Source organism: Geotrypetes seraphini, chromosome 17 (assembly GCF_902459505.1).
Source record: "Geotrypetes seraphini chromosome 17, aGeoSer1.1, whole genome shotgun sequence".
Lineage (NCBI taxonomy): Eukaryota > Metazoa > Chordata > Amphibia > Gymnophiona > Dermophiidae > Geotrypetes > Geotrypetes seraphini.
Genome location: NC_047100.1, coordinates 44,465,261 through 44,485,960, shown reverse-complemented (window position 1 = coordinate 44,485,960; position 20,700 = coordinate 44,465,261). Strand labels below are relative to the sequence as shown.

The 20,700-nt window shown below is 45.4% G+C and overlaps 1 protein-coding gene across 3 annotated transcripts in view; it reads right to left on the bottom strand.

Annotated features, from left to right (window-relative positions):
- DOCK3 (dedicator of cytokinesis 3) overlaps positions 1 to 20,700 on the bottom strand; it is a 694,894-nt gene that overhangs the window by 439,783 nt on the left and 234,411 nt on the right. For all 3 annotated transcript variants that reach the window (XM_033926008.1, XM_033926006.1, XM_033926007.1), the window contains exon 15: positions 17,894 to 18,018. In XM_033926008.1, the coding sequence (XP_033781899.1) occupies positions 17,894 to 18,018 (125 nt within the window). The remainder of the gene's footprint in view (positions 1 to 17,893; positions 18,019 to 20,700) is intronic.

Here is a 20,700-nt window from a genome sequence, read left to right as displayed (position 1 = left end):
GGGGTGTGACATGAACTGTGGAGGCCATGTGACCCAAGAGTATCATCATTTGCTTGGCAGAGATGGAACGTTGTGGAAGCACCTGCTGACATAGAGATTGAAGAGTTTGAAGACGGTTGGACGGTAGGAATGCTCTCATGAGGACTGTGTCTAGCATCGCTCCAATGAATTGAAGTCTCTGAGTGGGGATGAGATGAGATTTGGGTAGATTGATCTCGAACCCCAGAAGCTGTAGAAACAGGATGGTTTGGTTGGTGGCCAGGAGCACTGTTTGAGATGAATTGGCCTTGATTAACCAATCGTCCAGATAAGGAAAGACTTGAAGGTGGTGAGAGCGTAGAAAGGCAGCCACCACAATCAGACATTTGGTGAACACTCTTGGAGAGGAGGCAAGACCGAAGGGCAGCACTTTGTATTGGTAATGACAATGATTGATCATGAAGCGGAGGTACTGTCTGGAGGCAAAATTGACCGGAATGTGAGTGTATGCCTCTTTGAGATCGAGGGAGCATAGCCAGTCGCTTTGATGGAGAAGAGGATAAAGAGTTGCCAGAGAAAGCATCTTGAATCTCTCCTTGACCAAGCATTTGTTGAGATCGCGAAGATCTAGGATGGGTCTGAGATCTCCTATTTTTTTTGGGTCCAGAAAATAACGGGAGTAGAATCCCTGCCCCTTCTGATCTAGAGGAACTTCCTCTATGGCGTTCAGGAGGAGGAGGGATTGAACCTCCTGAAGAAGGAGAGAAGACTGAGAGGTGTTCAAAGCAGACTCTCTTGGCAGACTTTGTGCAGGACGTGTCTGAAAGTTGAGAGAGTAGCCGTGGCGGATGATGTTGAGGACCCACTGATCCGATGTGATGTTCTCCCAACGGCTGGTGTAACAAGAAAGACGTCCTCCTATGGGTCGAGGGAGATTGGCAGATGGTGGAATATTGGCTATGCTTTGGGTAGACTTTTGTGGTGGAGGAGGCTTCATCTGTTGCTGCTGGGCTGGCCTAGGTGGTTGTCGTTGTTGCTGACGCTGACGTCTAGGCTGTTGAGTAGCCGGTGGCAAGGGACGGGCAGCATAGCGGCGCTGGTAGGCAGATTGTTGGCGAAAAGGCCGAGCAGGTGGAGTCTTTTTCTTAGTCTTCAGGAGAGTATCCCACCGAGTCTCATGGGCAGACAGCTTTTGTGTAGTGGAATCCATGGACTCTCCGAAGAGCTCATTATCCAAGCAGGGAGCATTTGCTAGGCGGTCCTGATGATTTACATCGAGCTCTGAGACTCTGAGCCATGCCAACCGACGCATGGCAACAGACATAGCCGTGGCCCTAGAAGTCAATTCAAATGTGTCATAAATTGACCGAACTAGGAACTTGCGTAACTGGAGAAGAGAGGAAGAGCAGGCATGAAATGCAGATTTCTTGCGGTCAGGGAGGTACTTTTCAAAAGCAGCCATGTTTTGAATGAAGTGCTTTAAATAAAATGAAAAATGAAAAGCGTAGTTCCCTGACCTATTGGCTAACATGGCATTCTGATATAAACGTTTGCCAAATTTGTCCATGGCTTTTCCTTCTCTGCCAGGAGGGACTGAGGCATACACACTAGCTCCCGCTGATTTCTTAAGTGTGGATTCTACCAAAAGAGACTCATGCGGGAGCTGAGGTTTGTCAAAACCAGGAATAGGGATAACCTTGTATAAGGAGTCCAATTTACGAGGAGCTCCCGGTACAGTCAGGGGAGTCTCTAAATTTTTATAAAAAGTCTCTCTTAAGATGTCATGGAGAGGAAGTTTGAGAAATTCCCTTGGAGGCTGGTCAAAGTCCAGAGCATCAAGGAATGCCTTGGATTTCTTCGACTCAGCCTCCAAGGGAATAGAAAGAGATTCACACATCTCTTTTAAGAAAGAGGTAAAAGATGTGGAATCCTGCTTAGAAGAGGGATCAGCAACAAGTTGATCCTCTTCATCAGAGAAACAGTCACCCTTAGACAGAAAGGGCTCTTCAGAGTCACCCCACAAATCAGGGTCCCGAATCTGAGAGCCACGGTCTCGAGACTCCGGAGTGGAGGGTTCCAGGTGTCGGGTTTTGCGCACCGACTTACCCGACCTCATAGACATGGTACCAGGAGATGTGACATGCTGCGTCGGTACCGAAGTCTGCACCGCCTGGTGTTGAGCTCTCGGTTCCGGTGCTAAGATTGGCATCAAAGTCGAGGAAGCAGTGTGAACCGGTACCGACAAAGTGGATGCCGATAAAAGAGGGCGCTCCACTGTCGGTACCGGTGGCTCAGACCGGACCGGGACTGGAAGGCTCGGTGTCAAAAGTGCGGGAAGGAGCTGTTGCAACTGCTCCTTAAGTTGCACTTGCAGGACAGCAGCAATCCGCTCGTCCAGCGAAGGCACCGGTACCGCCTTTTTCTTCTGCGGTACCTGTGGTGCCGCTCTACGCTCCGAGGATGAGGAACCCGATGTCGAGGGGCTCACCTCAATAGGAGCGGAGCGCTTCCGTGGGCGCCTCGAGGTCGGCAGGATTGGACTCGCTGCTACTGAGACCGGAGGACGCTCCAACGGAGATGGCTTCTTAGCCGGCTTACCTGAGTGTTGCGATGCCGGCGCGGTGTCGCACGGCGTCGACGAAGTGGGTGCCGACTGAGGTGGTGCCGATGCCAGTGTCGATGTCGCAGGGTCAGACATATCGGCACCGAAAAGCAAACGTTGTTGGATTTGTCGGTTTTTTTATGTAAGTTTTTTCAAAGTGGCACAGCGGGTGCAGGTAGAAGCCTGATGCTCTGGACCCAGGCACTGTAAGCACCAATTGTGCGGGTCCGTAAGAGAGATAGGCCGTGCACACCGCTGGCACTTTTTAAAACCTGGCTGGGGGGGTATGAAAGGAAAAACTGCTTCTGCCAAATCGAAGGCCGAGGCCTCGATGGCGGCAGCAGGCCCCGCCGGGGCAAAACCGACGAAATGAAGAAAAAAGAAAAAAACTGGTTTGTTTGTTTTTTTTTTAAAGAAAATAATAAAAGAAAAAAAGGAAATATAATTTCCAAAAAGATTTCGCGAGCGGGAAGGCGACAGAAAAAAATCTTTTCAACAGCCGTTGAAAAGTGCGACTTCTTAGCTCCGCGGAAACTAAGAAACTGGGGACCGCGCGCCTCCGTCGGGCGGGTAGGCACTCGGCCTGCTAGAACTTTCCAAGTTCTTAGAGTGCAATCACTCTAAAATTGTCCGTACCGGACCTCCGTCGGTGCCGTCACCCATCAGTCAAGAATATGCTGCCTGCTTGTCCTGGGATAATAATTCATATATCATATAATATATTGTATAATGTTTCTAATACTCTAAACATTTAATATTATATCAAATCAAAAAACCCTCCCTCCCCATCCCTCACTTTACAATTGTACCAATAAGGGAAAAAAAGCACAGTTACTTACCGTAACAGGTGTTATCCAGGGACAGCAGGCAGATATTCTTGACTGATGGGTGACGGCACCGACAGAGCCCCGGTACGGACAATTTTAGAGTGATTACATTCTAAGAACTTAGAAAGTTCTAGCTAGGCCACACCGCGTGTGCGCGAGTGCCTTCCCGCCCGACGAAGGCGCGCGGTCCCCAGTTAAGATAAGCCAGTTAAGAAGCCAACCCGGGGAGGTGGGAGGGACGCAAGAATATCTGCCTGCTGTCCCTGGATAACACCTGTTACGGTAAGTAACTGTGCTTTATCCCAGGACAAGCAGGCAGCATATTCTTGACTGATCTGTGACCTCCAAGCTAACAAAAAGAGGGATGGAGGGAAGGTTGGCCATTAGGAAAACAAATTTTGTAAAACAGATTGGCTGAAGTGTCCATCCCGTCTGGAGAATGCATCCAGACAATAGTGAGATGTAAAAGTATGAACTGAGGACCAAGTAGCAGCCTTGCAGATTTCCTCAATGGAAGTGGATCGGAGGAAAGCTACAGACGCTGCCATAGCTCTAACTTTGTGGCCCGTGACAGAACCTTCCAGTGTCAGGCCCGACTGAGCATAACAGAAAGAAAAGCCAATTGGATAAAGTGCGTTTAGATACAGGATGACACAGCTTGTTAGGATCAAATGATAAAAAAAGTTGAGGAGATGATCGGTGAGGTTTAGTGCGCTCGAGATAGTAAGCCAGAGCACGTTTACAGTCCAAGGTATGCAAAGCCTGTTCACCTGGATGAGAATGAGGCTTCGGGAAAAAAACAGGTAGGACAATGGACTGATTAAGATGAAAGTCAGACACAACCATAGGAAGAAACTTTGGATGTGTACGCAGAACTACCTTATCATGGTGAAAAACAGTGAAAGGTGGATCGGCCATTAGTTCATGTAACTCACTGACCCTCCTGGCAGAGGTGAGAGCAATAAGGAAGACCACTTTCCAAGTGAGAAATTTGAAATGTGCTGTGGCCAAAGGTTCAAAAGGCAGCTTCATTAAAGCAGAAAGAACCAGATTGAGATCCCAGATAACAGGAGGGGCTTTAAGAGGTGGTTTCACATTGAAAAGGCCCCTCATGAACCTGGAAACCAAAGGATGAGCAGAGAGGGGTTTTCCATAAATTGGCTCATGAAAAGCTGCAATGGCACTGAGATGAACTCTGATAGAAGTAGATTTGAGACCAGAGTCCGACAGGGAAAGAAGATAGTCCAACGTGGGATTATGGTGATGTAAGAGGCACCAGGAAGAAAACCGAGACCACTTCTGTTGGTAACAATAAAGAGTGGCAGGTTTCCTGGAAGCATCAATGACAGAACGGACAGACTGAGACAGAAGTGAATGAGCCAAAGTTAGCCCGAGAGATACCAAGCTGTCAGGCGCAGAGACTGTAAGTTGGGATGCAGTAGGGACTGCTGATGCTGAGTTAGCAGAGAAGGAAACAGTGGAAGAAGTATGGGTTCCCTGGAACTGAGTTGAAGTAGGAGGGAGAACCAATGTTGCCTGGGCCACCGTGAAGCGATGAGAATCAAGGTGGCTTGGTCCCTCTTGAGCTTGAACAATGTCCGCAGCATGAGTGGTAGAGGAGGAAATGCATATAGGAAAAGATTGGTCCAATCCAGAAGAAATGCATCTGGTGCCAGACGGTGAGGAGAGTAGAGTCTGGAGCAAAACAGGGGCAGCTGATGATTGTGAGGAGCTGCAAAAAGGTCCACTTGAGGAGTGCCCCATTGAGCGAAAATGGACTGGAGAGTCAAGGGGTCGAGAGTCCATTCGTGAGGTTGGAGAATTCTGCTGAGATTGTTTGCTAAGGAATTCCGCTCCCCTTGAATGTAGACAGCTTTCAGGAATAAACGACGAGCTGTCGCCCAAGACCAAATCCGTTGGACTTCCTGACACAACAGGCGAGAGCCCGTCCCTCCCTGTTTGTTGATGTAGTACATTGCAACTTGATTGTCTGTGCAAAGGAGTAGTACTTGAGGAAAGAGAAGATGTTGAAATGCCTTGAGGGCATAAAACATAGCTTGGAGTTCCAGGAAATTGATGTGATGCTTCTTTTCCTGGGCAGTCCAAAACCCCTAAGTTTGGAATTCGTTCAAGTGAGCTCCCCAGGCATAGGGGGATGCATCTGTGGTGATCACGAGATGATGATGAGGTAGATGGAACAGTAGACCTCTGGATAGATTTGAAGATGTCAACCACCAAAGAAGCGACTGTCAAAGAGACGATGTCACAGATATGTGTTGTGAGCAAGGATCCCTCGCTTGGGACCACTGGGTTGTTAGGGTCCACTGAGGAGTGCGCAGGTGGAGACGTGCAAAAGGGGTGACATGCACTGTCGAAGCCATGTGCCCCAAAAGCACCATCATGTGATTTGCAGAGATGGTAATCTGCTGAAACACCTGCTGGCAGAGATGAAGGATGGTCTGAAGGCGGTTGGACGGAAGAAACGCCCTCATGAGAACAGTGTCCAGAATGGCGCCAATGAATTGAAGTCGCTGAGTTGGAATGAGATGTGACTTGGGGAGATTGATTTCGAAACCCAATAGTTGCAGGAAGTGAATGGTCTGGTTGGTGGCAAGCAGAACCACCTGAGGAGAATGAGCCTTGATCAGCCAGTCGTCCAGATAAGGGAAGACCTGAAAAGTGTGAGAGTGTAGATAGGCTGCTACCACAATTAGGCACTTGGTGAATACCCTGGGAGAGGAGGCTAGCCTGAAGGGTAGCACCTTGTACTGGTAATGAGTGTGATTGATGAGAAAGCGAAGATATTGTCTGGACGCCTGATGGATCGGGATATGTGTATAGGCCTCTTTGAGATCGAGGGAGCATAGCCAGTCGCCCTGAGTGAGAAGAGGGTAGAGGGTGGCAAGAGAGAGCATTTTGAACTTCTCCTTGACCAAACATTTGTTGAGATCTCTGAGATCTAATATAGGTCTGAGGTCTCCGGTCTTTTTGGGAACTAGAAAGTACCTGGAGTAAAATCCCTGACCTCGCTGATCTGGAGGAACTTCTTTGATGGAATTGAGAAGAAAGAGGGATTGAACCTCTTGAGAGAGAAGGAGGGATTGAGACCTGTTGGAAACAGACTCTTTTGGCAGGCCTAACGGTGGAGGTGTCTGATAATTCAGGGAGTAGCCGTGGGCGATGATAGAGAGCACCCACTGATCGGTGGTGATTAGCTCCCAATGAGCTAGAAAAAGTTTGAGACGACCTCGAATAGGCTGAGGAAGAGGACATGAGGGAGGAAGACTGGCAATGCCCTGGAGAAGAGAGTCAAAAGGGCTGAGGTGGTTACGACACAGGTTTAATTGCAGGTGGCTGTTGCTGGCGAGCCTGTTGGTGCTGTTGTTGCTGCTGTCTGCGAGGCTGAGGAGGATGAGGCTGAATTGGCCGAGCAGAGAAAAGGCGCTGGTATGACGTCTGCTGCCTAAAAGGACGAGTAGGAGGAGGTTTCTTTTTATTTTTCAATAAAGTATCCCACCTCGTCTCATGAGCGGTAAGCTTCTGGGTGGTAGTATCCAGAGATTCTCCAAACAGCTCATCACCCAGGCAGGGAGCATTGGCAAGGCGGTCCTGATGGTTCACATCAAGTTCTGAGACGCGAAGCCATGCCAATCGTCTCATCGCTATAGACATAGCAGTAGCTCGGGATGTCAGTTCAAAAGTGTCATAGATGGAACGGACCATAAACTTCCTGAGCTGCAAGAGACTGGCAATGCATTGCTGAAAAGCAGAAAGCTTGCGGTCAGGAATATATTTTTGAAAAGTGGCCATCTGCTGGATAAGATGTTTCAGGTAAAAGGAGAAGTGGAATGCATAGTTACCTGAACGGTTGGCCAACATAGCATTCTGGTAAAGTCGTTTACCAAATTTGTCCATAGCCTTACCCTCTCTGCCAGGAGGGACAGAAGCATACACACTTGAGCCTGCAGATTTTTTTAGGGTTGATTCCACTAGCAAAGATTCGTGTGGAAGCTGAGGTTTGTCAAACCATGGAATAAGGATCACCTTATAAAGTGATTCCAATTTCCTTGGAGCTCCTGGGATGGTGAGAGGAGTCTCCAGATTTTTGTAAAAAGTTTCTCTTAAGATATCGTGAAGGGGTAATTTTAAAAATTCCTTGGGAGGTTGGTCAAAGTCCAAAGCATCTAGGAATGCTTCGGACTTTTTAGAATCAGACTCCAAGGGGAGAGAAAGGGTGTCTGACATTTCCCTAAGAAATTTAGTGAAAGAAGAGTGCTCTGGCTTACTAGCAGGCTCTTGCACTGATGGGTCAGCCTCGTCCGATGAAAAATCCTCCTCAGTATCGAGGGGATCCTCGGAGTCATCCCATAAATCAGGGTCACGTACCGATGGAAGATGGCCCTGAGATAGAGGAGTAGAGGATTCGATATGCCTAGTCTTGCATACCGATTTGCCGGAACGCATCGACACCGTACCTGGCAACTGTAAAGCGGTACGGGTGTCGGAAAGCGGTACCGGATCAGAGACAGCATGAGCAGCTCGACAAAGAGACTTTGGCTCTGCCGATAAAATAGGCATAGATATAGAAGAGGCAGATTTAAGTGATGCCGATAGCGTCGATGCTGACAAAATAGGCTGGTCGACGATCGGTACCGTAGGCTCAGTAGGTACCGACACCAGAAGGCTCGGAGTTAGGAGAGCCGGGAGCAGGTGTTGTAATTGTCCTTAAGCTGGACCTGGAGGATGGATGCGATGCGCTCATCCAGAGATGGTCTCGATGGCACCGGTACCGCTTTTTTCTTGCTCGGTACCTGCAGTGCAGCTCTACGCTCAGGCGAAGTCGATGCCGATGAAGAGGCAGTCACTTCTATGGGAGCGGAGTGTTTGCGGGGCCGGCGCACAATCTGCAGGACTTGGCTTACTGCATGTTCGACTGGCAGGCCAAGAACAGTAGGGGATGGCTTCTTAGCCGGCTTACCTGTGGGGTGCGACACCGAAGTTACATCTTGCGGTGTCGAAACCACCGGTGCCGACTTGGAGGAAGTTGCCGATGTCGGGATCGATGCCGGTGGAACTTCCATAGCGGCACCGAAAAGAATCTGCTGTTGGATTTGGCGATTCTTCAAAGTTCTCTTTTGAAGAGAACTACAGCGGGTGCACGTCTCAGCCCTATGGTCCGGACCCAAACACTGAAGGCACCACTTGTGCGGGTCGGATAAGGAAATAGGGCGTGCACACCGCTGACACTTTTTAAAACCCGGTGAAGGGGGTATGAAGGGAAAACGGCAGTAGCAAAATCGAAGCTCGAGGCTTCGATGGTGCCAACAGGCCCCACCGGGGCCGACCGTAAAAAAGTCGGAAAAAATCGACTTTTTTTTTTTTTTTTTTAACAAGTAAAGAAAAGAAAAAAATAACATGAAGAATTTCACGAAGAAAAATAACGCGCGAGCGGGAAGGCGACAAAAAAGGAAAATTTTCCAACAGCCGTTGGAAACACGCGTCTTCTTAGCTCCACGGAAACTAAGAAACTGGGGACCGCGCGCCTTCGTCGGGTGGGAAGGCACTCGCGCACGCATGGTGCAGCCTAGCTAGAACTTTCTAAGTTCTTAGAGTGCAATCACTCTAAAATTGTCCGTACTGGGGCTCCGTCGGTGCCGTCACCCATCAGTCAAGAATATGCTGCCTACTTGTCCTGGGATAATGATATTTACTCATCACAATATTCTATTAATGGACCCCAAACCTCCTGAAATTTATTAAACTTTCCTTTTTGCATAGCTAGCGTTCTTTCCATCTTATATATATATATGACACAAAGAGTTCCACTAGAAAGCACAGTTACTTACCATAACAAGTGTTATCCAGGGACAGCAGGCAGATATTCTTGACTGATGGGTGACGGCACCGACGGAGCCCCGGTACGGACAATTTTAGAGTGATTGCACTCTAAGAACTTGGAAAGTTCTAGTAGGCCGCACCGCGCACGCGCGAGTGCCTTCCCGCCCGACAGAGGCGCGCGGTCCCCAGTTAGGATAAGCCAGCTAAGAAGCCAACCCGGGGAGGTGGGAGGGACGCAAGAATATCTGCCTGCTGTCCCTGGATAACACCTGTTACGGTAAGTAACTGTGCTTTATCCCAGGACAAGCAGGCAGCATATTCTTGACTGATGGGTGACCTCCAAGCTAACAAAAAGAGGGATGGAGGAAAGTTGGCCATTAGGAAAACAAATTTTGCAAAACAGATTGGCCGAAGTGTCCATCCCGTCTGGAGAATGCATCCAGACAATAATGAGATGTAAAAGTATGAACTGAGGACCAAGTGGCAGCTTTGCAGATTTCCTCAATAGGGGTGGATCGGAGGAAAGCTACAGATGCTGCCATTGCTCGGACTCTATGGGCCGTGACAGAACCTTCCAGTGTCAGTCCGGTCTGAGCATAACAGAATGAAATGCACGCTGCCAGCCAATTAGACAACGTGCGATTAGAAACAGGATGTCCCAATTTATTCGGATCAAAGGACAGAAAGAGTTAGGGAGATGATCTGTGGGGCTTAGTACGGTCTAAATTGTAAGCCAGAGCCTGCTTACAGTCCAAAGTATGCAGAGCCTGTTCTCCAGAATGCGAGTGAGGTTTCGGAAAGAAGACAGGCAGAACAATGGATTGGTTGAGATGGAATTCAGAGACAACCTTAGGGAGAAACTTTGGATGTGTACGCAGAACCACCTTGTCATGATGGAAGACTGTAAAAGGTGGGTCCGCAACTAGTGCATGAAGCTCACTGACTCTCCTGGCAGAGGTAAGGGCAATAAGAAAAAGAACCTTCCAAGTGAGAAACTTGAAAGAAGCGGTAGCCAAAGGTTCAAATGGAGGTTTCATTAAGACGGAAAGAACCACATTGAGATCCCAGATAACAGGAGGGGCTTTAAGAGGTGGTTTAACATTAAAAAGACCCCGCATGAACCTGGACACCAAGGGATGAGCTGAGAGGAGTTTTCCATGGACTGGCTCATGAAAAGCAGCAATAGCACTGAGGTGGACTCTGATTGAAGTAGACTTGAGGCCAGAGTCAGATAAAGAAAGAAGATAATCCAACAAGGGTTCCACTGCAAGGGAAGTGGGATCATGATGATGAAGAAAGCACCAGGAGGAAAACCTTGTCCACTTCTGATGGTAACATTGTAGAGTGACCGGTTTCCTGGAGGCATTCAGAATGGAAAGAACGGGCTGAGACAAAAGAGTATCATGAGAAGTCAGCCCGAGAGATACCAAGCTGTCAGGTGCAGAGACTGGAGGTTGGGATGTAGAAGGGTTTCCTGATGCTGCGTAAGCAGAGTAGGAAACAGTGGAAGAAGGGGGAAAGCGTACAGGAACAGGTTGGACCAATCCAGAAGAAATGCATCCGCTGCTAGACGGTGAGGAGAGTAAAGTCTGGAGCAGAATTGGGGCAATTGATGATTGTGAGGAGCTGCGAAGAGGTCCACCTGAGGAGTGCCCCATTGATCGAATATGGACTGGAGAGTCAAAGGATTGAGAGTCCATTCGTGAGGCTGGAGAATTCTGCTGAGCTTGTCTGCTAAGGAATTCTGTTCGCCTTGTATGTAGATAGCTTTCAGAAACAGATGGTGATCTACGGTCCAAGTCCAGATCTTCTGGGCTTCCTGGCACAAGAGGCGAGAGCCTGTTCCACCCTGCTTGTTGATGTAATACATCGCAACCTGATTGTCTGTACAAAGTAGGAGGACTTGAGGGAAGAGAAGATGTTGAAAAGCCTTGAGGGCATAAAACATCGCTCTTAGTTCCAGGAAGTTGATGTGATGTTTCATTTCCTGGGCTGTCCAAAGTCCTTGAGTTTGGAACTCGTTCAAATGAGCTCCCCAGGCGTAAGGGGAGGCATCGGTGGTGATGATAAGTTGATGAGGAGGTAGATGGAACACAAGACCTTTGGAGAGATTTGAGGATATCAACCACCATTGAAGAGATTGACGAAGAGATGATGTCACAGATATGTGTCGTGAGCAAGGATCCGTCGCTTGGGACCACTGGGTAGCTAGGGTCCATTGAGGAGTGCGTAGATGGAGACGTACAAAAGGCGTGACATGAACTGTAGAGGCCATGTGACCTAAGAGTATCATCATTAGTTTGGCAGATATGGAACGCTGATGAAGAACCTGCTGACATAGAGATTGGAGAATGTGCAGACGGTTGGACGGCAAGAAAGCTCTCATGAGGACTGTGTCCAGCACTGCTCCAATGAACTGAAGTTTCTGAGTGTGGACAATATGAGATTTGAGTAGATTTATCTCGAACCCCAGAAGTTGTAGAAACAGGATGGTTTGGTTGATGGCCAGAAGTACTGACTGAGATGAAGTGGCCTTGATTAACCAATCGTCCAGGTAAGGAAACACCTGAAGGAGGTGGGAACGTAGAAAGGCAGCCACCACAATCAGACATTTGGTAAATACTCTTGGAGAGGAGGCTAGACCGAATGGTAGCACTTTGTATTGGTAATGACGATGATTGATCATGAAGCGGAGATACTGTCTGAAGGCCGGATTGACCGGAACGTGAGTGTATGCTTCTTTGAGATCGAGGGAACATAGCCAGTCGCCTTGATTGAGAAGAGGATAAAGAGTGGCCAGAGAAAGCATCTTGAACTTTTCTTTGACCAAACATTTGCTGAGATCGCGGAGATCTAGAATGGGTCTGAGATCTCCTGTTTTTTTGGGAACTAAAAAATAACGGGAGTAGAATCCCTGCCCCTTCTGATCTAGAGGAACCTCCTCTATGGCGTTCAGAAGGAGGAGGGATTGAACTTCTTGGAGAAGAAGGAAAGACTGAGGAGTGTTCAAAGCAGACTCTTTTGGTTGACTTGGAGGAGGTAGAGTCTGAAAATTGAGAGAGTAGCCGTGGCGGATGATGTTTAGGACCCACTGATCTGACGTGATGAATTCCCAACGGCTTATGAAATAAGTAAGGCGTCCTCCTATAGGCTGTGGAAGGTGGGTAGAAGGAACAAGACTGGCTATGTTCTGGAGAACCAAGTCAAAAGGGTTGAGTAGATTTTTGTGAAGGTGGAGGTTTTACCTGCTGCTGTTGTTGAGGTTGTCTAGCAGCTGGTCGTTGTTGTCTCTGACGTCTAGGCTGTTGTGCAGCTTGAGGCAGAGGACGAGCCACAAATCTACGTTGGTAGGTCAATTGTGGACGAAAAGGCCTGGTCGATGGGGGTTTCTTAGTTTTAAGAAGAGTGTCCCATCGAGTCTCATGAGCCGATAGTTTTTGAGTAGTGGAGTCCATGGAATCTCCAAACAGCTCATCCCCCAAGCAAGGCGCGTTGGCTAGTCGATCCTGGTGATTGACATCGAGTTCTGAAACCCGAAGCCAGGCCAGCCGTCGCATGGCTACTGACATAGCTGTGGCTCTGGAGGTCAGTTCGAAAGTATCATAAATTGATCTGACCATGAATTTACGAAGCTGTAAAAGAGAAGAACAAGTTTGGTGAAAAGCAGACTTTTTCCGATCAGGAAGATATTTCTCAAAAGCAGTAAGATTTTGAATAAGCTGCTTAAGATAGAAAGAGAAATGAAATGCGTAATTTCCTGATCTATTGGCCAACATCGCATTTTGGTATAGCCTTTTTCCAAACTTGTCCATGGATTTTCCCTCTCTGCCAGGAGGGACTGAAGCATACACACTAGCCCCTTTAGACTTTTTGAGGGTAGACTCAACCAAAAGGGACTCATGAGGCAGTTGGGGTTTGTCAAACCCAGGAATAGGAATGACTTTATACAAAGAATCCAATTTTCGGGGAGCTCCAGGGATAGTCAAAGGAGATTCTAGATTCTTATAAAACGTCTCTCTCAAGATGTCATGGAGAGGTAACTTAAGATATTCCTTTGGAGGCTGGTCAAAATCCAGAGCATCCAGAAAAGCTTTGGACTTCTTTGACTCAGCCTCCAAAGGAATGGAGAGGGAATCACACATCTCCTTCAAAAAGGAAGAAAAAGAAGACACATCTGGTCTAGAGGAGGGTCCCAAAGCAGACGGGTCCTCATCACCAGAAGAGCATTCCCCCTCAGAAAGAAGAGGATCCTCTGAGTCCCCCCACAAATCAGGATCTCGAACTTGAAAACTCCGGTCTCGAGATTCCGGTGTGGATGGTTCTAAATGACGGGATTTGCGAAGAGATTTCCCTGACCTGACTGACTCGGTACCGGGGGATGTCACTGTATGCACCGGAGCCGAAGTCTGTACAGCTTGATGGTGAGCTCTCGGCTCCGGTGCAAGAATCGGCATGGAGACCGAGGAAACAGATTGTACCGGTACCGACAAAGTGGAAGTCGATAAAATAGGACGGTCCACTGTCGGTACCGGTGGCTCAGACCGAACCGGTGCCGGAAGATTCGGTGCCAGGAGCGAAGGCAGGAGGTGCTGTAACTGTTCTTTAAGTTGTGTCTGTAGAACAGCAGCTATACGCTCTTCGAGGGAGGGCACCGGTACCGCCTTTTTCTTTTGTGGTACCTGCGGTGCCGCTCTACGCCCCGAGGATGAGGAACCCGATGTGGAGGGGCTCACCTCTATTGGGGCGGAGCGCTTCCGTGGGCGCCTCGAGGTCGGCAGGATTGGGCTCGCTGCCATCGAGACCGGAGGACGCTCCAACGGGGAAGGCTTCTTAGCCGGCTTACCTGAGGGAGTCGACACCGACGCGGTATCGCGTGGCGTCGATGATGAGGGTGCCGACTGCGCTGGAGCCGATGTCGGTGCCGGTGTGGTAGAATCAGATATTTCGGCACCAAACAATAATTTTTGTTGAATTTCTCTATTTTTGAGAGTTCTTTTTTTCAAAGTCGCACAGCGGGTGCAGGTAGACGCTCGATGGTCTGGACCAAGACACTGTAGATACCAATTATGTGAGTCAGTGAGTGAGATTGGTCATGCACACCGCTGGCACTTCTTAAACCCGGGTTGAGGGGGCATGAATGTAAAGACGGCTTCAGCCAAATCGAAGGCCGAGGCCTCGATGGTGGCAATAGGCCCCGTCGGGGCAAAAACGAAAAAGGTAGAAAAAAACAAGAAATATATATATTTTTTTTTTTTTAAGGAAAAGAAAGAAAAGAAATGAAGGAAATAATATCTCCTTCAAACGTTGACGCGAGCGGGAAGAAACCAAAAGATTTTCTCACAACGGCCGTTGAGAGAAATGCGTCTTCTTAGCTCCGCGGAAACTAGAAAACTGGAGACCGCGCGCCTCTGTCGGGCGGGAAGGCACTTGCGCGTGCGCGGTGCGGCCTACTAGAATTTTCCAAGTTCTTAGAGTGCAATCACTCTAAAATTGTCCGTACCGGGGCTCCGTCGGTGCCGTCACCCATCAGTCAAGAATATGCTGCCTGCTTGTCCTGGGATAAACTGTAGTTAAGTCTACTCCAATTTTTCCAATTAAACGTAATTTGCTGAATGGCTACACCTATCATCATAATAAGTAATAACCTATTATTTTTTGCAGAAATTTGACTTTTTCCTCATTTGTTTTCTTAATGCTCTAACTGTAAAGGACAAAGCAAAACTGACATGAAGTAGAGAAGAATGCCTTCACAACAACTCCTTGTGGAGATGGGAAGTAATCAACAAATCTCAAACAAAAGATTCTTCAAGACTGGCCAAATGCCATGTGCAAAAAATAGATGCAACTGAGCTTTAGACAATTTTAAATTGTTCAGCTTTCTGATGTTTAGTGGAAGTTTATTCCATTTGATAGACCCAACAGACAAAATCCACTTCCTCATATAATCCAAATGCACTTGTTTATAGGAAGGAATAATAAGTTGACAAGCATTCTCTGAACATAAAGTACGGGAGGGAGCTTAAAAATGATTATTACTACACACATATTCACAAGACATCTGATGTAGAGCTAAATATGCTAGCAAAAGCAGCTTATGCTTGATTTAAAGTGCACAGGTAGCCGACGTAACTCCAGTAAACACCAAAAATACACAATCCTCCTTATGAAACCCATAAAGCAGGCATACTGCTGAATTTTGAACTATCTGTAATGAATGTATACCCAAGGCTGGCAAACCCAGGTATACCACATTGCAGTAATTCAGCTCTTCTAAAATCAATAATAGTTATAAAAATCAGATCTTGACAAAATAAGCTGTAATTTACTCAATAATCTTAATTTGTAATAGGAATTTCTTATTGCATGCAGTAACTGAGGCTTGAAGGTTAATCCAGAATCCAACCATATTCTGGAATTTATTTTGTATTTTGTCATTAGAATATATCAGATTTGAAATATATATCCTGCTAGAGACATAACTGGTGACTGCAGTATTCTGTTAGCATGATATTTCTATGTAGCATTCTATAATAACTTGGCTTGTTCAGTTTTCTTGATAGTAGATGATAGTAGAGGGGATATATGTGAAGGGGAGGGGAGACAGGGGTTTTGCTGGTCCGTGCTCTGTATATTTGTATTTATAAAATCACAATTGTTCAGAATATTGTTTCTTTTTATACTTTAATAAAATACGTTCAATATAAAATCATAATTGCGGCTTGTGCAGATGGGATCAGATGGTTTGCGGGGACCGAGCTCGCGGAGATGGGGCGTAAACGGGGGTTTTAAATTTTAGTCCTAGTAGTTTGCCGGTCCACAAAATAATTCTTTTATTTCTGCCGGTCCACGGGTGTAAAAAGGTTGAAGAACACTGCTCTAAATGCCAACTCGCCAGAGCAGACAGTCAATATGTTCTCCACCTCCCATGTCACCTCATCAAGGATTAAAACTACCCAACATCTAAGGGAGTAAAATACAAACAAATATTCAAGACCCACTTTACGTTTGCAGCTACCAGAACCTGGAATGACCTTCCAGCACTCTTAAGAACAGAACTTAATTACCTCACCTTTAGAAAGCTACTTAAAACTTATTTATTTGTTAAATACCTATCTGTTCAGTAACTTTGCTTCTTGGAGTTTCTCTATTATGTTTTTGTTTTTATTGAATTATTATTCCCTCTTCCTTCCTCATCTTGGTCTGTTATATACTACAGTTAGATTGTGAGTCCACTGAGACAGAAAGGGAAATTATTTAAAGTACCTAATTATGTTTTTGGCTATTGTACAAATTTAGATTTTATTTGTTTTCATGTAAACTGCTTTGAAGCCAGTGTGATGATTTAGCAGTATATAAACTCTGTATTAGATTAAATTAATCTTATATAAACTGCAATGATTCCCAGTAGACAATTGTGGGACATAAGAAACAATATGGTATGGTATATTTATGTTTAACTTCCAATGACAATTCCATTCAATAACAATAAACTTTTTTTATTATTAAGTTCAATATATTTGCCATTTCTTTATTCTGGAGTATGTGCACTCTTTGAAGTAATTTAAAAGCAGGGTGGATAAAAATCTATTATTTTTAAAAATTGAAATTGGATCTTTTTATTCAAATTGGATTTTTTTTAAATAAAATGCTTTTTTGAGGAAAATCTATCTAAAGATAATTTTCTATTTAAGATATATTATAGTCTAAAAGTTATTTATCACAAAATAAGGATTAGTTTTTAATTATGTAGCATGAGGCTGTATATTCATACAATGTTTAAATTTTTTGGTAAATGAATTTCATTAATCCATTCATAATGTCACGGCAAATTTTCTATCTAGAAGATATTATCATAAATGCTTGGTTTTGCATTTCTTAAAACTGTGAATTTATGTCTGCAGAGATAACATGCTTCTTCTTCATAGCAAAAATGTTATAAAACCTACAGTTAATAAAAAAAGACCTTAGCCACAATGTTCCTTTGCAAATCGATGTACCCTTACCTCTTGCGTTCTAAGTTTATACAGTATATATGTACATAAGGAGCTAAGTGTGAGGAGGGAGGGGCAAGCAGTAAAAACGAAAGTGAAACCTTTTGAGCAGAATAATCGACAAATCTTGGGATCTTTGTGTGTACAGACTGAGGTTTATCATATTCTCTCCTTGGAGGAGAAAACATATAATGGCATCAGGCTGCAAAAGAGACCCAGTTTGGGAATATTTTAATGATGTTTCTCTACCTATGGGTAAGGCAGACATGAGTGCAAAATGAAAACATTGCAACAAAAAAATGCAAGGCCTGATGACCTGAATGAAAGAACATCATGAGAACTGCTTTGATGAAGATGATAAAAGGAATATGTTTGAACAGGCAGGGTCTTTGGGTTGGTAAATGTTTTGATTCCATCATATTTCTTAAAACTGCCTTGAGGAATTGTCAGATTTGAGCAAAAATATATTTGAAATTATTTTTGCATGTTACCGTCATTTTGATACAGTTGGTATGAAGAAATAAAGAGCAAATATTCCTTGTTTGAGTAGTACTGAGTGGTAGTGAATACAATTAGAAAACCATGATTTAAATCATGTCTTTCTAATTAGAAATTTCAATAAAATCTATGCTGTTTAAAAGCCTACTTTAACTTGCCTTTAGTATTTCTCCATCTGCATACAAAACATACATGGTCACTTCGATGTTCTTCTGGACACTCTTCCCACCTCTCTCAAATTCCCCTCGCTCCAGAGTTAGATAAAGATCATTGCGGATATCACCTGAGAAAGAGGAAACAAAACTCAATGTCACAGACCTTTGTGACCATTTGTTTAGTCAACAGAACTCATATTTGGAATTTCTTTTTTAAAAAAGTTCATAATTATTATTCAAGCACCAGTGCAGAATGGCATATAGCAGGATAGGAATGGATGGAGTGGAGGGGAGAGGGAACGATTTTGAATTTAGCTAAGTTTTAACTCGAGGTGAGCTACATTCAGGTATGTATTTTCCTATCCCTAAACTAAACTAAACTAAACCTTAGGTTTGTATACCGCACCTTCTCCGCAATCGTAGAGCTCGGCACGGTTTACAGGGCTGGGATAGAAAGGAACTCCAATGGAAGGTTATAGGATTAAGTGTAAAGAAGGTTTAGAGGGGTTTAGGGTGCCAGAGAGGGGGGAAGTATTACATTTTTGAGAAAAGCCAAGTTTTCAGATGTGTATGGAAAAATTGGAGGGAGCTCGAATTTTGAAGCGGGGATGTAAGGTTATTCCAGAGCTCAGTGATTCTAAAGGGGAGGGATGTCCCTAGTTTTCCTACATGAGATATACCTTTTATAGAAGGGAAGGATAGTTTTAATTTTTGGGAGGATCTGGTGGAATTAGGATTTGAGGAATTCCAAGATAGTGGAATAACGGGAGGAAGGATGCCGTGTAGGATCTTGAAAGCTAGGCAGCCATATTTAAAGTGGACCTTGGAGATTACAGGAAGCCAGTGAAGCTTGGACAGGAGTGGTGAGACATGGTCAAATTTACTTTTTGCGAAAATAAGCTTAGCTGTGGCATTCTGAATCTGCTGAAGTCTATGGAGGCTTTTCTTGGTTAGGCTTAAGTAGATAGAGTTGCAACAGTCCAATCTGGAGAGGATGATGGATTGTACAAGGACGGCAAAGTGTTTTTGATGAAAGCAGGATCACACCTTCCTTAGCATATGAAGGCTAAAAAAGCATTTTTTTTTTACCAAGGAGTTGAGGTGGTCATTGAAGAATAGTGAAGAGTCCATGGTGATGCCCAGAACTTTGCTTGAGAACTCAAGCTGTAGTGTGGAGCTGGATGACAATGGGATGGAGGTGGGTAATTTGTCTAATTTTAGGCCGAGCCAAAGTAATTTTGTTTTGGACTCGTTCATTTTCATTTGTACAGTGAGGGCCCAGGATTGGAGGTTTGTTATACATGAGGCCCTCGGTAACCAGAGGACATTCGCTGAAAATCAGAGGAGGGAAATTTCAGGGTGATGCTAGGAAGTACTTCTTCACCGAAAGGGTGGTCGATCATTGGAACGAGCTGCCTCAGCGGGTGATTGAGGCCAGCAGCGTGTTAGATTTCAAGAGGAAATGGGATATTCATGTGGGATCTCTAGGAGAGTAAGAATCAGGGAGTGGGTCACTGGTATGGGCAGACTCGATGGGCTATGGCCCTTTTCTGCCGTCAATTTCTATGTTTCTATGTTTCTATGTTTCTATGAGGATATATTTTCAGAGAGGTTAGTGAGGTTCGAGTCGGTCTCGAGGAGGACAAGGATGTCATCAGCATAAGTGTAAAGTGTTTCTAGAGGGGACAGATGGAGGAGTTTCAGAGAGGACATATAGATGTTGAAAAGAATAGGAGATAGAGGTGAACCTTGCGGGTCTCCACATGTCGGTTTCCAGGGGGAGGATGAGGTGCCATTCATGTTAAAGGTGTAAAAGCGAGAATTTAAGAATTTCGAGAACCAGTCTAGAACTGTGGAGTTAATGCCTATCTCGGAGAGTTGGAAAACTAGAATATCATGATGGACAATGTCAAAAGCTGCAGAAAGGTCGAATTTTAGAAGAACAGCGAACTTATTACGAGAATGAAGTTGTTAAACCTTAGAGATTAATGAGGCCAATAGGGATTTGGTGCTGAAGTTGGGTCTAAAGCCATATTGGTAAGGTAGGAGAATAGAGAATCTTTCTAAGTAGGATGAGAGTTGGGTAGATATGACAGACTCTAGCATCTTGGTTAGGAGAGGGATATTTGCTATTCGACGATAGCTGGATGGTGTGGAGGGGTCTAGGTCAGCTTTTTTCAATAGTGGGGTCAAAGCAATGTGTCCCATTTCACAAGAGAATAGGCCCGATAGTAGGGCAGAGTTTATAAGTTTGGTAAGAGATGCAATGGCCTGTGCAGGAATTTTCTCAAATAGGTAGGAGGGGAATGGGTCCAAGGTACAGTTGCAAGTTTTCAGTTTGAGGCAGAGTTTAAAGACCTGCGATTCGGAGACGAGCTCAAAGGAAATCCAGGATCTGTCGGCTGGGATAGGGTTGGAGACAGGTAGGGTAGGGTTGGAATCGGTGGGCACCAGGGAATTGTAGGAGACTGCAGGCAGGAAGGAGCATCTTAAGGTAGTAACCTTTTCATTGAAGAATTTTGCTAGAACATCGGCTGACGGAGAAGAGGGGAGCAAGGTGGAGTCGTTTTTAGAGGTTAAGGCGCGCCAGATGTTAAACAATGCACTATTCTGGTTATTGGATCTGGAGATCTTGTCACCGTAGAAGTTCTTCCTTGCTTTTTTTAATATTATATTGTAGAGCTTAATATTGACCCTTCAGGTCTGTCTATCTGTAGGGGATTTAGATTTTTATCCCTTTAAGACTTGCAATTTAAAGCTTGTATCTGAGTCAATGGAGGGTTAAGTGACTTCCCAAAATTACAAGAAAC